This window comes from Brassica oleracea, chromosome C6 (genome assembly GCF_000695525.1).
Source record: "Brassica oleracea var. oleracea cultivar TO1000 chromosome C6, BOL, whole genome shotgun sequence".
Classification (NCBI taxonomy): domain Eukaryota; kingdom Viridiplantae; phylum Streptophyta; class Magnoliopsida; order Brassicales; family Brassicaceae; genus Brassica; species Brassica oleracea.
The window spans coordinates 5,936,783-5,953,864 of NC_027753.1; the positions used below are offsets into that span (position 1 = coordinate 5,936,783).

Here is a 17,082-nt window from a genome sequence, read left to right on the forward strand (position 1 = left end):
TATTATCGTAGTAGTCTTCGTTTATCGTTTGGCCGTCGAGTTTACTTCCAGTTGTAGTTGTTTAACCCTTTTGGATATTTAAATTTAATATAAGAGTTTCCGTGACAAAAAAAAAGTTATTTTATTAGTCCTTAGGAATTAGGATTAGAAGATTTCTCATGTTTCATGCTTAGAGGTATAAAGTTTAGTTTACTAGAATTTTATGAAGAATTGAGGTAAATTCATTTGAAGGCAGTTGTTTTGGCATTTTCATTTGCATCTCCATGGTGTAAAGGACAAGTGACTACAACTAAATGGGAATCAAGAAATACATAAACTGGAATCTTGATGAATAGGTAAATAGTATTGATTTACACTTTCATAATAAGAGAATGTGAGTGCATGAGGAAACATAAGAGTCTGAAGATAGTTACACAAAGAGAAACTCATGTGGTACCTTATAATAATTCTTCATGTAATCTACCGAGCTGTTGGGTTCACATCAGTATCAAAGGTCATGCTCACTTCTATAGAACTCTTTGAGTCCATGTCCCTACTCGCTCCTCCTCTTGAGTTTTCAGATGCAAGACACTCTTTTAATCCAATAACAACTTGAGTCATGGTAGGTCTTCTCGTTGAAGAAGGATTCAGACAAGACATTGCTAGTTCAACAGCTTTCCACACAGAACCAGAATCATAATCTCCATTTAGACTTGGATCCATAATGCTTATTATGTCTCCTTTTATAAGCATTAATCCCACCCATTCTGCAATATGTGCCTTTTCACGGCTTTGATCGATCACATGTCGGTTTGTGATGATCTCCAACAATACTATTCCAAAACTATAAACATCACTCTTCTCTGTCAACCAGTTTGTTCTATAGTATCTGGAATGAATTAGAAATTTTTTTTTTTTATCAGTTTTCTTTCTCATTGAAAAACATGTATAATCTTTTTAAGAAGTTATACTTACTCGGGATCTAGATATCCAGGAGTTCCAGCAACAACTGTTGACACATGGGTTCCACCTTCAGTTGGAAATGACCTTGAAAGCCCAAAATCAGCAAGTTTGGCCTCAAAATGTTCATTCAACAGTATGTTTGTAGTTTTGACGTCTCTATGAACCATTGGTGGTGTACAACCATTATGCAAATACTCAAGTCCTATGTCACAAAATCAGGAAGGTTTAATCAAATGAAAGCAAAAAAAAAAAAAAAAACAAGCATCAAAAAAATCATAGAAATAATATTACCTTGTGCAGAGTCGATGACTATTTTTAGTCTTGTTCCCCAATTTAAAAGAAAGCGGTTACGTGTTCCTGTGTTTTAAATAGAGAAATGTATATATAAAATTACAATAATACAATTGGTTATTATTTATTGTAATTTTATGATATCACCATAAAATTACAATAATACAATTGGTTATTATTTATGTCTGCTTACCTGACATATGTTCTTTTAAATCTCCATTGGCCATGTATTCATAAATGAGAGCCAACTTATCATTTTCGTCACAATATCCAACAAGACCAACCAAATTCTTGTGGTGAACTCTAAGAAGAAGTTCTACCTAAACACCAAACCATAATTCAAAAAATTTATGATATTAAAGATAGTTTCGTTAAAAGTAGTGATGAAGGTGAGAAATCTACCTCAGCTTTGAATTGTTTGTATCCTTGTGATGATGAATGGGAAAGAATCTTAACAGCTACTTGTTCCGTACCATTCACAACACCATGATAAACGATTCCAAACCCTCCTTTACCGAGGACTCTTTGGAAGTTATTTGTCATTGTCATAACTTCTGAGTAAGTAAATCTTCTATTCTTTGTCATTATTGCCTGTTGAGATGATCTACCATCTGATGATTGCATATACCATGGATTAATATGTATGTTTTGATATCACTCATGAGTTTATTTTTCGACTGATACCTTCAAGTTTTGACGCTTTTTTCTTTCTGAGAACAAGGAACATGATGAATGCACCAATAAGAACGGCTAGTGCAGCAATTGATGCAGCCACGGGTACAATGATACTATTTTTCTTAGGTTTATTCTCTCCAATGTTTACACATGAACCACCTGTGCAAAGCAGATGAGGGTTGTTGTCGACACTGCAAAATGCAAAGTGTTGTTAAAGATGACAAATACATCAATTTGTGTGATAGCAACTGAAAAGAAAAAGAAATAATAGCTTACTTTAACTTCATTCCTTTCTTCTGAAGAACTGAAGGAGGGACTGAGCCAGTGATATTATTACCACTTAAGTCTCTGATATAGTAGATAAGCCATTAAAACATTAACAATCATGTTTATAAGGAGAACGCCTAGCCAAAAGAAAATGTCAAAATGGTAATATCTCATGAGAGACTTACATGACCAAAAGTGATTTTATGTCAGCTAAAAATTCAGGTATTTCCCCGGTCAAATTGTTATTTGACAAGTCCCTACCATCAACAAAGAATAAAACATATCAAATGTTATCCATATCCAAAGTCTAAACAAATTTTAAGCTTGGTAAACCGTGAAGATGCTTACAACTTTTCCAGGTGAGTAAGGTTTTGAATTGCTTGTGTGATAGTCCCAATTAGTCCACTTGAAGATAAGTTTCTGGAGACATAAAATGTGAGATATCCAGTTCAAAATTGACATAAACCTTAAAAGCAAATAACTATTGAATGATCTATCTTACAAGGAAGTTATTATTGGTGGAGTAGAATTATCCGAGTTATCGCAATTTAGACCATCCCACAAAAACTGTATGGGCACACATGGGTCTCCTTGCCAACTGATTCTATCCAGTCCATAACTATCTTGAACATTCTTGATACCGTAAACTGCGATTGTAAAGCTTGATGTTATCAAGAATCAATACACAAAAATGTAAAACATTTGTAGACACGATCAAAAACTGAAATCTACATACCATCATCTCCATCTGTCTCCATTTGCGGGAAATTAATCTCAGTGAAAGCCTCAATAGCATTAAGTAGAGGAGGAAGAGTTGATTTCGATGTCCTAACAAGCTGTAAAAGACATGCCCCTTCATCACATTCCTCTGGTTTTACGTCGAGTACTGTTTCGATTTTTAATGGTGTAGGAGTATAAGGTCCATATGAATATTTTCCATTCATAGTCGTGTTGAATTCCCTTGTATCATTGGCTCGTAGAGTCTGAAGCTCTGCAAAGTGCAAGTAGGTGTAGAACTTTGCAGTAGGAGGCTCTACGTCCCATGTAATGTTCAATGTCTCGGCATCGTTTAGAGGTGTTGCGCCCGTTGCTGCTACCCCTTGTGGTAACTCATAATTATTGGTAATGTTTACTGTTAGATTCGTTGTTACTTGTGTCCATGACTTCTCGTCGAAGTATGGAAACCATGCTCTATCATAGATATCATCTGGATACCTGCCACAATTTTGTATTAGACCACATTACTTAATATAATATTTAATTTTTCTTCTGTTTGTGTTTTGGAAGTTACAAGAGAATTTTTAGTTTTCAAAAATATAGACTGAAGTTCTCACTTGAAAGAAAACACACTAGCAATTAGAGGTAAGTATAAAAACCGAACCCAAAAATCGGAAGTGAACTAAAAGTAAATTCAAAATGAACCCAACATAGTCTTATTCTACACTATTTCATGTTTTACCCAAACTATACTGGACTCGAATCAAATCCCGAATAAATACCCAAAATACCAAAGCTTCGAGTGAATACCTAACATAAGTGTATAAAATATAAATAAATAACTTAAACATTCAACTTAATATATACTTCGATATTTGGTCATAAATTTCAAATTTATATGTTTTATATAAAACTGAGTACTTTTGTGTAAGTTCAGATTTCAAAATACCTTTTTATAATATAAACATGTACGTGAATCCAAACCAAACCGTAAAAGTCCAAACCAAAATCAAATCAAACCTGAATCGAACACAGTTTTATGTATATTACCAGAATGAGACTTAAAAGTATGCTCCCAAAAACATGAAATCTGGATAAACCCAAACCAAACTTGAATGAGTACACGAACACCCAAACGTACTAGAAATCTATTTAAATCAAAAGGAAATTTTAAATTAAAATTTTTATTTTGATAAACAAAATTGTGCTTTAGTTTGAAGAAATATATAAGTTTTCTTCTCTAATTAATACAAAGAATTAAAACACTTATGTTTTGTGTAACGTGGAAAGTTTGTATCATTTCGTACCGTATACCAAGACGGGAGTTGCTAAGGTACACCCTGAATAAGTACTTCAACGAGCCGCTTTGAGTAACGTACGCAGTAGTCCGCAATGGTCGTAGCTCCAAGATATTTATGAAAGGTATACTTGTTCCTGTCTTAACAAGACATACCTGTAGAGAATTAGATTTCGTCACATGGATGATCTCCTCTCTAGTATCATTTTTAGACACGGTTGTCCAAATATTCGGACCGAAGTAAAGGTCAAAGTTTGGGTCGGTCTTAAGACCATCGTAGTTTCCATATACGAACTTGGCCATGATCAGGTACTTGGTGTCGCGTGTGACATTGAGAGTGTAGCAGTTACGTACTCCATCTGGAAAATATCTCAGTGTCGTTAACGGTTTAGTGTAGTTGGGCTCAAACTCCTTGGCGATTCGACCGGTTTTACCAGTGTTAACTAAACCGATATCTGACGTATATGATAAACCGGTTGGGAGTGCGTTGTAAGGAGACTCATGAGGGGGTAAACCGCAACCCACATTGATGAACCCTAATAAGACGATATATAATGGATTAAAAAAAAATCTAAAAACCACACATATATAAGTATTATCAAGTACAATAGAAAATGTACGTACCGGTTGAATCTTGAGCTTGAACAAGATGAAGTATCAGCAAGAAAGTAGCAATGAACACACAATGTCTCTCCATTTTTTTTCCCTCACTCTCCACTTTGGAGAGATCTATTTTATTTTGAGATAGCAAGCAATGCGTATGAGTTTAAGATTATAGGAACTATATTTCAAAAGTCAAATACTAGTATGAATCGAATAATTTGATCGACGGAAAATTTTGTAAGGTGCAAAATGATTCGGCAAAGCAAGTTGAGAGAAAAATGACAAGAATGATGAAGTGGTCAAAAACTCACTCACGTCTTTCATCAAATTACAAAAACGTTGACTAACTCAAAATAACACGCTTTAGAAAGCGATGAATTATTCAGCCGAAACTGGAGCTGATGGTGAAAGCTCAGTGATGCACATGCACACGGTGGTACATTTTGTATCTTGTTTACTTACTACGGAAAAAAAAATTTGCATGCAAAAAAAAACGAAAAAACCACAGCGTTGACTTTTGGATAGCCCTTCACTGTTTGATCAGTCTCTTGGTCGTTGTAGATGAAGTTTACTAATTGAATCTCCACCGTCAAAAGTCAACGATCTAGCTTCATAAGACCATCTCCATCAATAGATATGGTCTTAGAGTTCTAAAACAAATTTCTAATTGAAAATAATCAAATTAAAAAGTTTAGATACTTGTTTAGTTTTAAATCTTCCAATGATAGAACCAATAAAAAGTTTTAAGTTTCAAAAATTTGAAAACTTGGATACTAGACTCTACCAAGCATTGAGCACTTAAGTAAATTAAAGCTAACTACCAAGAGTGTTAGGTGTGACCAATAAGTACCAAGCTCTTAGGACAAGAGTAACTATCAAAGAACACACCTGTTTGTTTTTGTTTCCAACTTGAGCAAGGCCAAGAAAGCGAGTTACATGACTAGAATCAACGTTCAAGTAAGGTTCACGGGCATAGAACACCCCCATCGAACCTGCAATGTGATAACTGCGACAAAACACACAAACATAAACAACAAATAAGTTCCAAACTTATCAACAACTCCCAGTAACAACAATACAAGAACCAAAAAAACACTTACCGAGGTTTAACTTCCTTCACCAATTCAGAAACATTGGAATCACAACAAGACGAATCAGAAACCTCAGCAGGATTATCAGACTCCGCAGCTCTGTTCGTGGCTCCCACATGCCATTCATTAGTAAATAAACTAATTAAGGACCAACAATTACTAAAAACATGAACATAAAGAAACCAATCCATCCATCAAAAGTTCAAAAAAGGATATGTCAAAAACAAATCAACAACTCCAGAATCATCAGCAAGAGCACGAAGAGCATCAACATCATCTTGACTGTACTTCCCAAACTGACCATCAGATGACTCCGTACCAGATAAGTAAGCCCGTCCATCTTAAACCCTTGATTCTCCGTTTTCATCGAGGTCGCGGATAGGATTTTGGGGGCGGAGACGCCGTAGTCTCAGGACCTGAGCTCGGCCTTCGACGTAATCCAGAAACTCGCCTAGAAGCTCCGGTGAATCGGGGAAGAATTGGCCGACGCAGATCAGTGCATCAAATGGACCTGCTGATTTGCTGACCTGTGAAAAATTGGGATTTCGATTAAAACCCTAGGGAGATAGAGAATCAGGAGATAGAGAGAGTGAGAGTATAAGAGTATATCGATTGGACTCGCTTGAAGGAGAATTCGTGGTTTGAAGAAGAAACACACCTCCGCCGTACATGGCTGCCGGAGAGCCCGTCGGAGGGTTTAAACACGGGCGGGATTCTCTGTAATCCCGGGTTCAACAGAACGAAAGAGAGAGAGAGTTTTGGCGAAATCGCTACAGCTTCTCTGCAATCATAGGGCTCAATGTACTTTGGTGATTCCGCCATGAAAAGAGAAAGAGTTTGCTGGAAATTTTTCCGCGAAATCAGAGAACAACTGGGTTTTTTTTTTTAAAAAAAACTTAACCAATTAGACATTGAAACATATTAGCTTAGAAATGGTTCCAAGACATCCAATTTTAGAACCATATCTACCTAATTTTTCTCTTTCTGATTTAATTTTCAGCATTTAATTAGGTAGAACCATGCCATTAATCATTGTTAGATACTTTATCGGAGCTGCTCTAACATCATGATTAACACGAGTTCTTAATTTACGGTTCTTAACTCATGATTCGACACTTTTTTTTTTTTACATTTTTCGGCTAAGAACCGGCTTTTAGACCATCACTATCGGGAGTGTTTAGCCCGTCTCTTAGGTTACTTTAAAAAAAAAAACTACCTAATAATGTATGAGAAGTCGCTTAATTAAGGGCTACGAGAGGCATCCCTTAGTGGACACGCGTCATAACTGCAACGTCTCTGTCTCTCTCTCATCTCTCTTTTTCTCCCGGACGAAATCAGTCGGTTTGATTCCGAAACTTCTTTTGTGATCTCTCGGAGAGGCTCTTATCGAAAAACCTCTTCTTCGTCTTCCTTCGTCTCCTCTTCTCAGAGCCGTCGCCGGAAAATTACCAGTCATGATGAAAATACGAACTCCCAAGACCCACAAAGCCAAGCGCGTACTCGAACAGCGAGTTCCTAAGCTGGTAAGTCTTCTTCTATTCAAAGCTTACAAAAAGAGAATTGATTATTGTATTTGGTTTCAACAGAGAATTTGTGAAGAATCGCTTGAAAGTTATTCACTTTGTATCTGATATTGGTTGTGTGTAGGTAGAAAATGGAAAGAAGACATTGATACTTGACGAGCGCGACGCTAAGTGCTGTGTTGATGGAGCTGTGACGTTTGAAGAAGGGAGGTGCCATCAAACCATCAAGTACTCGAGGAGGAATGAGAATATTAGACCCTTTGAGAGTGGTGGTGAAACCTCTTTGGAGTTCTTCTCTCTCAAAACTGATTGTAGCATTTTTGCGGTAAGCCTTTTGCAGCTTTGTTTCGTGGCTCTAACTATTGGGAATCTCTGCATTCATCTTGTCTATGTATGAATTTGTATTCAACGTTTCACATAGTTTCTTGATCATTGTACATAAAGCTGTTATTAAGATGATCTTCATGTGAACTTATTTCATTTTAAGCCATCCTGCTACTGTCTTGTTAGTCCTTATATATGTTCTTATGGGGTAGATTCGTAGACGATACAAGCTTGTTCTATTATTGGCTAACTTTGGAAGCTGTTTTCAGCAGTTTTGTGGTTGTGGCAAACTGGCAATTACATGTCTCTGTATTAGATTTTGATTCTGTAATTGTAAAGATGGATAATAGAGGTAACAGGAGCAACAGGTTTTCTAATCTCCTTTTTTGGAATTTACATTTAAGTTTTTTTTTAATGCTCTTGCTGGCAATCAAATCGTGATTAGTGTTTGTAGTTTCTACCTTAAGGGCCTCTCCTCCAAGTTTCTTAATTGTGTGATTAAGGGCTTAGTGTTGGACTTAGAGTTGTGATTTGTTTGGTAATTTCTTGTGTGTGTTGGATATGTTGAGCAGGTTATTTTTGTTCCACCGGCGCCGCTACATCCGCATATTTACAGCAATGGACATATTTGTTTAGGTATCTCTTTGTCAATCTCCTTTTGTTTCTTCACTCTCTGCATTATGTTCTTTGTTTTGTTTTTGGTTTCCTTGTGTTGGATGCTTCTTTCTGCTGTATGATTTTTCCCATTAACATTAATCAAAATAATGTTCTTGCAAAACCAGGAAACGAATTTCATGCATACATAGAGATAGTTTACGCTTTTTCATGTTTGCTGTTTTTCACAAAACAATTTGAAATTGAAAATGTTTTGGGAATCTCATTAATCTGACCTCAATGTTTAATTAAACAGTGTTTAATAAATAAATTTTATCTTTAATTAAACAATGCTTAATTTTTTTTAAGAACCCCTAAATAAGAAACTCCATTGGAACACAAAAATGTTGGTGTTTCTTAACTAGGTTTCTTAAGTAACATCTAATATTTAAAAATCATTAAGAAATCCAAAATGAGTTTTTGGGTTAATGATGCTCTTATATCTTTTATTTAAGAGACGGTTCTTAATTTTTCTTAGTTAAAAACTAAGGAACGGTTCTTAACCGAAACTAAAAACCCCATTCTAAGAACCCGGATTAATCATGGTGTAAGAGTTTTCTTTTTGTTTTGTTTTTAGGGAAACTGAGTTGAGTGTAGAGAACTGAGTTTATTTTTTATATTCGTGTGCATGCCAAAGCAAACCTAAAATTATTTACGTCAGCTGTTTTACATATGTTTTTTTCTTCTTGCTGGAAGAGTAGAAACTTCCGTGAGATACTCTCCCATTTTAAGACCTTTAAAATAAATATATTTCTTATTTATATTTCGATATAAATCTACAAAAGAAATTAGAAAATAAACTCTATAAATCAATAAAATAGTTGGTATAGTTCCAACATAGCTTATTAGAGTTTTTACATATAAATTCTTCACCTCCTAACCTTCCTTTGAAAACTGGTTTCCCAAATTTAATAAAGAACAAGAGTAAATGGGTACTTCTGTTTGATTGATCAGAAAAACCGTAGAAAAAATGTTTACAAAGAATGATACGTTGACGGTATGAAAAGACACACACACAGAAGATTTTTTTGTTTTTTCACACACACAGAACATTGTATATGTTATGTTCTATGTATAATTTTTTTTGGTCGAAGGTTCTATGTATAAATATAGTTTATCACAAGGGACATCCATCCGAGTCTTATTAATTCAACACAAATAACAAAACAAAAAAAACAATTTGATTTCTTTAAATACATTGAACGTACATTGCTTCTGCCAAAACATAAACTGCTGGAGTTTCACAAGGGAAAGAAAAACAAACAAAAAACAAACCAAATAGTTTCCACAAAGTCGTATCAAACACATTTTCAAGTTATCTAGCTCCTGGGGCAAACTCAGAGAGACTAAAGTCAACCGAATTATTTGAGTACATCTCTTGACTACCCTGTCTCCTTGCAATTTCCAAGGCCACACACTCGTTTAGCTCCATCACAACGTGTGCCATTTTTGGTCTCTGGTTCGAAGAGGGGTTCACACAAGCCATAGCCAGCTCTACGATCTTCCAAGCACCGTTTGTGTCATAGTCTCCCATCAGTTTCGGGTCAATGATGCTCCTGATGTCTCCTTTGGTGAGCATGAACCCAACCCATTCATTAATATGAGGTCTCTCTCGAGTTTTATCTATCACAGGCTGGTTTGTGACTATCTCTAGTAGCACTACCCCAAAGCTGTACACATCACTCTTCTCGCTTAGCCAATTTGTTCTGTAGTACCTGAAAACAGTATCAGAGATATATATATTATATTTTACATTCAGTCCACAACAATAAAACTCGGAAGATGGATCCATCAACTCACTCAGGGTCTAGATAGCCTGGTGTGCCTGCAACCACTGTGGAGACATGACATTCACCATCGATAGGGAAGGATCTCGAGAGACCAAAGTCAGCTAGTTTTGCTCCGTACCGCTCAGTCAACAAGATGTTGGTAGTTTTCACATCTCTATGGACCATAGGAGGCCTACATCCATTGTGCAGATACTCCAATCCTATTAAAAAATGGTTATTCAGTCTTTTTCAGACACATAATCAGAACATGAACATAAAGGTGCAGAGAATAAGTCAAGCTGTGTCCACCTTGAGCTGACTCTACAGCTATTTGCATCCTGTTTTCCCATGTTAGGACATTGCCTCCGCGTTTTCCTGTACCAATTTTTGAATGTCTTAAACTGTGGAAGGAGATAGTTTCAGTCAAAATCAAAATCATGCAGTGGAAGTGTTTACCGGACATGTTTTCCCTCAGGTCTCCATTTGCCATGTATTCATAGATGAGAGCCAAGTTATCTCCGTCATCACAGTACCCAACAAGTCCCACCAAATGTCTGTGGTGAACTCTTAAAAGAAGCTCCACCTAAGGAAGATAACAAAATTGTCATTTTCATGATTGATAAACTTAACTCTTTTTAAAAACCAATAAACACATTGTCAAACATACCTCTGCTTTGAATTCTTTGTAACCTTGAGCTGATGAATGAGAGAGCATTTTCACTGCTACTTGAGCATCATCCAAGTTTCCATGGTACACTGTTCCAAACCCTCCTTTGCCAAGAACCCTCTCGAAGTTATTAGTCATCTTAAGTACCTCGGAGTACGTGATCCTGCGGTCCTTTGATATGATTGATGGATTGGATGATCTTGTCTCACTTTTAGCTACACCGGGACTGGCTGATGGGGGTCCTGGAGCTGTTAAATCATGCAAAAGTAAGTGAAATGAATTAGAGTATAGGTTTTCACTAATCTCAAGAACGTACCAGTATTTCTTTCTGGTTTTTTCTTTCGAACAACAAAGAAAGTGGCCACGATAACTATCAGAGCGAACACTCCAGCCACGGACGCTGCGATAGCAACCACTGGACTCTTACTACTCTTGCCTTTGACAGTCGGAATTGTCGTACCATCCAAACTGTAACCATTGAAAGTGATGAAGGGAGTCTGATATACCATTTTCTTGAATGAATGCTAAATTTATTCTAGATTAATAATATCACTCTATCATCAGTCTGATATAATTTTTTCTTGAATGAAGGTTAAATTTATTCTAGATTAATGATATCACTCTACTATCACTCTACCATCAGTCTGATATAAGGCTCGTTCGTTTGTACATCTGGAAGATGCATCCAGATAGTCCATCTAGATGTCTTATCCAGATGCTCCATCCAGGTGTTGTTCGTTTCTTCATTTCGTCCATGCATCTAGATGAATCATTTGAATGCAACTATGTTCGTTTGCTTTTCATTTTTTAACTTCCATCTACATCCAGGTGGACTTGTTAATAAAATGATTAAAATATAACTTTTTACGTTTCGGCGGAAAAATAGCATTTTTACGGTTTTGGCGGAAAATATTTTTGCGGTTTTTGAGGAAAAATGTGTTTTTGGCGAAAATGTGCATTTTGTTGTTTTGGCGGAAAAATACGTTTTTATGGGTTTGGGGGAAAATACGTTTGGCGGTTTTGACGGGAAAAGTGTGTTTTGCGGTTTTGGCGGGAAAAGTGTTTTTGACGGGAAAAGTATTTTTTTTCACGATTTTGGCAGGAAAAGTATTTTCGCGATTTTGGCGGGAAAAATATTTTCGCGGTTTCGACGAGAAAATACATTTTTTTCTGGTTTTGGGTGGGAAAATACATTTTTCCGATTTTGGCGGGAAAATGCGTTTTTCCGATTTTGGCGGGAAAATTGCGTTTTTCCGTTTTTGGCGAGAAAATGCGTATTTCCGGTTTAGGCGGGAAAATGCGTTTTTTCGGTTTTGGCGGGAAAATGCGTTTTTCCGGTTTTGGCGGGAAAATGCGTTTTTCTGGTTTTGACGGGAAAATGCATTTTTCCAGTTTTGGCGGAAAAATTGTGTTTTTCAATTTTGGCGGGAAAATTGTGTTTTTCAATTTTGGCGGGAAAATGCATTTTTTCCGGTTTTGGTGGAAAAATTATGTTTTCCGGTTTTGACAGGAAAATTGTGTTTTCCGGTTTTGGAGAGAAAATGCATTTTCCGGTTTTGGCGGGAAAATTGCGTTTTCCCGTTTTGGCGAGAAAATTGCGTTTTTCCGGTTTTGACGAAAAAATGATTTTTTTTCGGTTTTGGCCGGAAAATGCTTTTTAGTTTGGCGGGAAAATGCGTTTTTTGGGTTTTGGCGGGAAAATGCGTCTTTTTTTGTTTTGACAGGAAAATGCGATTTTTCGGTTTTGGTCGAAAAGTGCGGTTTTACTGGTTTGGCCGAAAAATGTGTTTTTATGGAAATGTGTGTTTTACGTTTTTTTGCGGAAAAATGCATCTTGCGGTTTAGGCGGGAAAGTGTGTTTTTCAGTTTTTGCGAAAAATGTATTTTTTGGTTATATCAGAAAATGTATATGCAAAAAAATAGAATTTAGGGTTTGAAAATAATATTTTGATTTTAAAAGGTCATTTTTGTCATTTATCATTTTGGACTGAACTAGATGCATCTGCATCCAGATGCACCATCAAGACTCACCTTCATTTAAGTGAGAATTTGAGATGAGTTTATAAAAATTCAGCTGGGTGATCTATCTGGATGTAGCATTATAATGCACAAAACGAACATCGATTTGCATCTTCACCTGGGTGAGCAAACGAACAGGGCCATACTTTTTTCTTGAATGAATGTTAAATTTATTCTAGATTAATAATATCACTCTACTATCACTCTACCATCAGTCTGATATTCTTTTTTCTTGAATGAATGTTAAATTTATTCTACATTAATAATATCACTCTACTATCACTCTACCATCAGTCTGATATACTGTTAAGGATATGATCATCTTACACTAGTGTTAAAGATTTGCTGTTTATCCTTTCTTGAAGAGAGCCTGGAACTGTAAGATTAAGCTTCGGGTTTCCACTCAAGTTTCTGTGAAAGAAAAAAAAAAGAACTGAATCTCTCGAAAATAGGACAAAACGAGGCAGTGAGCTGGGGCTAGAGAAGTAGTGTGAGAAGAGGCTCACATGAGTTTCAACAACTTCATATCAGCAAAAAAGGCTGGGATCTCTCCTGATAAATCATTCTTTGATAAATCTCTGTCCATAAAAATAGTAAAAGAAACAAAGTTATTGCAGAGTTATCCTTTCTCCCAACACAACAAAGACTTATTGGTGTTACAGTTCAAATACTTACAACTCTATCAGCTGTGTTAGCTTGGATATGTCAGATGTTATAGTACCATTCAACTCGCTCCCATTCAAGTTCCTATTATTTGTGAAACATAAATAATTTTTCAAAGCCAAAACATAACTATTTAGAACCTTGTGATAAAGAATAGAGAACATACAAAGATATGATCCGTGATGGCTCAGAATCAGGATAACTACAGTTCAAACCTTCCCACCGGTAAAGCTGAGGAACACATGGTTCACCTTGCCAGCTTACCTTTTTGTTCAAACCATATGTCTTCTTGATGTTCAGCATAGCAGAAACTAATCATCACATTCAAACTCAACTTAGGTTAAGAGACAAGACGTTTTTATTATCATAGAATGACGTAGAAACATGTTTCACCTTCATCTTTAACGGTCTCAAGCTGTAGAAGGTCTACAACAGTATAAATCTCGAGGGCGTTGAGAAGAGGAGGAAGGGTTGAGTTACCAGTCATTGTAAAAGTGAAATTAAACTTCCCATCAGGAGAACTCATGGCCCTTCGACTGGCGAACGATGAAATTTTGAGACTTTCAGGCCTTAGCCAGGCGTACCAACGAATGCCACCGTTGTAAGTAATGTTAAACTCTCTAATGTCATTGGCTTTTAGAGTTTGGACTTCGGCGAAATGCATGTATACATATGAAAGTTGAGTGGTTTCATCAAGAGTCCACCATATGCTCCATGGCTCACTAGCGTTTGCTGGGACACCAGCAGTCCTTATCACGGCTTGAGGCACTTCGTAGAAGCTAAGACTTGTATCAACATGGTTATCAGTGCTTATCGTTTTGGTGTAAGTATTCAAGAATGGACTCCATACTTGGTCGTTTGGGTCCTCTTCATACCTGGGAACATGCTTTTTATTTGTTACTTCGAGAACACGCAAAGATCAAACAAGCACAAAACTTCTTATGACCTAAAAAGAGCTCGTAGACGGTAGGAGGACTTCTAACATTTAGCCGTATATGTCAACCCCCTAAACCGTCTAAGCAAATATATATAATTTGCTTATATAAAATACTATAGATAATATATCTGGTTCACTTGACATTAAATATATGTAGTCCACAAATATATATATAAACTGGTATTAGAAAATTTAAAAATGAATTTTTTTTCGAATATCATTTGTAAAATTAGTTTAATAAAGATACTGTTTAAAAACATGTTTAAAATTATTGAGATAGATAAATCTATTATTATAAAGAAGGGTTCTTTCACTTTTCCTTGCGCTACATGTGCGTCCACGTCAGAAAGTCATTGCACGAGAGGACGACACATGTCCGCCGGTTGAAACTCACCGTTTTATCAATTTTTTTTTGACTAATCGTCTTCATCAACTTAACGCCGACTTTTAGGGTTCATTCACATCTTTCGTCAATGGATTCCGACATGGTGGATATCGCTCCTCCTGCGTTTGCTTGGTGTTCGAAAACTCTAGAAATCCACAAAGGTTGAATCTTTGTATCCTTTTGTGTAGTTTATGTATCCATTTTTATTGACTCCATCAACATGAAGATCCAGAATCGTACATGAGCAGTTTTTTATAAATCTTATCCCCAATTCGAAAAGGGTTTTCCGGCGATGAATGCTCTCCAGCCTTAAAAAGGTTTGTAAGTTTTCATGTGTTTCCAAAGAACGCTGTCTTATTTGACATTTTTGGTCGAACAGAGTTTGTATTTACAGTTGTTTCCAACTAACTAAGCTTTTTTTTGGAATCGGATTTTCAGGCCCACCATAAAGGTTGCCTTTTTCATTTACTTTCTGCACATTTTTGTTGAATCTATTTGTTAGTTGAGATGCAGAAGCTTCTGATTTAATTTATTTGTTGATGCGTTGAATGTCTGATTGAGATAACAAAATCGTCTTTACTTTTCCCTTTGCTATGAATTTGTGAGTGTGTGTGTGTTGAGATGCCTTTGATTTTGGTTTTGGCTTTATGTATTTTGTGTTGAAGAAGGGGCTGTGACACTTTGTCGGAGGGAGTATTTGTAAAATACAAGTCTAATTTAGGCTTCGATGATCAGCCTGCTGAACAAGCAATCACTTCACAGACTATGGGTTGCAATCTTCAAACGTCAACACTAAACACCCTACAAAACCCAGACTTGAATTTTGATCTTCTATTCTGTTTTTTTCTTCGTGGATGATATGCTCACTGTTGCTGATATGCTCACTGTTGCTGATATGCTCAACTGCTATTTTCTTCTTCACAGACTATTCTGTTTTCTTCTTCGTGGATGATATGCCCAACACTAAACACTAGCTTGGAAACTAACGACAGTTGCTGATATGCTCAGTTTAATTTCCTCAGTGATGGAATATCAGACACTTGATCTTCTATTATGCTCATTTTAAACATAACCACTCTTTGCTGTCTGTGTGTTGTGGCAAATAAAATAAGAGAGTATGTTTTGATATCATGTGTATATTGCAGGGAGGTCTGGAAACTTATCCTCTTCCGCCTTGATCCAGTTTGCAATCTATTTTCTTCATGGCCACAGCTCTTATCATGGTTGAGGCAAGGCTCAGGAGCTGCTCCTAAAACGATGAGGACTGTGGTGGCTCAAGCTGCAATTTTTCTTCTATGGCGTCAACGCAACAACTTTCTTCACAACCAGCAGTCAATAAAGGTCATAAGTTTGTTTAGAGTCATCAACTAGAAGTGCGTGACTGGCTTCCTGTTTTCTTTTTCTGTTGAGAGCACTGCTCTGTTTTGTACTGGCTTCCTGTTTTTTCTTTATTTTTGCCATGGAGTTCAGTTAGATTAGGTTCTTACATTTGTAGTTTCATATTTCATTTTTCAATGATATTAACATATTTTAGCCAAAAAGAACAATAATACTATCAGACTTTAGAACACAGTTTGCACATTATCTGAATGTGCTATTTATTTTCAGTTTCGTATGTTATATCGATTAGCAAATTTTCTGACGTAATGAAGGAGTCAACTTTAGTATACGAAAATAATACATGAGGAGAATGTAGCTTATGGATAAAAAGATTAAAATGTTTTTCCGATAACATATTTTGTAATGACAAGATAAAGAAAACTCAAACGTCAAAAACGACATCCCTAAATATGCAAAAAGTTAACCAATATATTATATAAAACAAATCAACTTCAGAATTCTACAATTTCACATGCAATATATCAAATTCCTTCTCCAGTTATTAAGAAGTTTTTTAAAAGCAATAAAAGTTAATACAAAAGGTTAGCATTTGTTTCTTATTGGGTTCTTAAATATTATGAAAAAAAAATAAAACCAATGGAAACATATGCAAATTGCTTAAAAAATCATCCCTATAAACTAAACGTTATATTTTTGAAAAACGTTATATAAAAATATAATCCATTGGTTTCAAATAAGTCGACACAACTGGTGTATAACATAGCCTCATAAAATATAACCCATACAACATAAACTAGTCAAACATACTTATAACTAAAAAATAATAATAGTAATATTAAAAAAAAACAAAAAAAAATAGTTTGCACAAATTTTAAATATATATTGTTAAGTAGAAATAGTCATTCGTATATTTCGAT

At 35.8% G+C, this 17,082-nt stretch overlaps 2 protein-coding genes across 4 annotated transcripts in view; both read right to left on the reverse strand.

Annotated features, from left to right (window-relative positions):
* Positions 1-308: 308 nt before the first annotated feature.
* Positions 309-6,012, reverse strand: LOC106300946 (probable LRR receptor-like serine/threonine-protein kinase At1g51820). 3 transcript variants are annotated; one of them, XM_013737222.1, is made up of 15 exons: positions 5,893-6,012; positions 5,681-5,798; positions 4,814-4,918; positions 4,200-4,725; positions 2,912-3,390; positions 2,678-2,822; positions 2,524-2,595; positions 2,361-2,432; positions 2,185-2,256; positions 1,918-2,099; positions 1,636-1,844; positions 1,427-1,553; positions 1,234-1,299; positions 955-1,144; positions 309-868 (listed from the first exon to the last, which is right to left on the reverse strand). In XM_013737222.1, the coding sequence occupies exons 3-15, from the start codon at positions 4,884-4,886 to the stop codon at positions 460-462; spliced, it is 2,622 nt and encodes an 873-aa protein (XP_013592676.1). In that variant the 5' UTR covers positions 4,887-4,918; positions 5,681-5,798; positions 5,893-6,012; the 3' UTR covers positions 309-459. The 3 variants fall into 3 exon arrangements, with proteins under 3 accessions (XP_013592676.1, XP_013592677.1, XP_013592678.1); XM_013737223.1 differs by lacking the exons at positions 309-868; positions 955-1,144; positions 1,234-1,299; ... (5 more) ...; positions 2,524-2,595; positions 2,678-2,822 and adding an exon at positions 3,943-3,982 and having other exon boundaries at positions 3,147-3,390; XM_013737224.1 differs by lacking the exons at positions 309-868; positions 955-1,144; positions 1,234-1,299; ... (5 more) ...; positions 2,524-2,595; positions 2,678-2,822 and having other exon boundaries at positions 3,159-3,382.
* A 3,549-nt stretch (positions 6,013-9,561) lies between these two features.
* The window catches only part of LOC106297074 (probable LRR receptor-like serine/threonine-protein kinase At1g51860), a 9,394-nt gene continuing 1,873 nt past the window's right edge, over positions 9,562-17,082 (reverse strand). Inside the window, exons 3-13 of the mRNA XM_013733357.1 lie at positions 13,896-14,377; positions 13,669-13,813; positions 13,515-13,586; positions 13,346-13,417; positions 13,167-13,250; positions 11,137-11,288; positions 10,821-11,068; positions 10,610-10,736; positions 10,463-10,528; positions 10,185-10,374; positions 9,562-10,099 (exon numbers count right to left, since the gene is read on the reverse strand). Of these exons, the coding sequence (XP_013588811.1) occupies positions 9,700-10,099; positions 10,185-10,374; positions 10,463-10,528; positions 10,610-10,736; positions 10,821-11,068; positions 11,137-11,288; positions 13,167-13,250; positions 13,346-13,417; positions 13,515-13,586; positions 13,669-13,813; positions 13,896-14,377 (2,038 nt within the window). The 3' untranslated portion in view covers positions 9,562-9,699. The remainder of the gene's footprint in view (positions 10,100-10,184; positions 10,375-10,462; positions 10,529-10,609; positions 10,737-10,820; positions 11,069-11,136; positions 11,289-13,166; positions 13,251-13,345; positions 13,418-13,514; positions 13,587-13,668; positions 13,814-13,895; positions 14,378-17,082) is intronic.

Excerpts from the sequence above, each read along its gene's own strand:
- LOC106300946 (XM_013737222.1), bottom strand. The coding sequence starts at position 4,886 with ATGGAGAGACATTGTGTGTTCATTGCTACTTTCTTGCTGATACTTCAT. Across the intron at positions 2,257-2,360 it reads ATAAAATCACTTTTGGTCAT|AGACTTAAGTGGTAATAATA; the intron begins GTAAGTCTCTCA and ends CTACTATATCAG. Across the intron at positions 2,100-2,184 it reads AAGAAAGGAATGAAGTTAAA|TGTCGACAACAACCCTCATC; the intron begins GTAAGCTATTAT and ends TGCATTTTGCAG.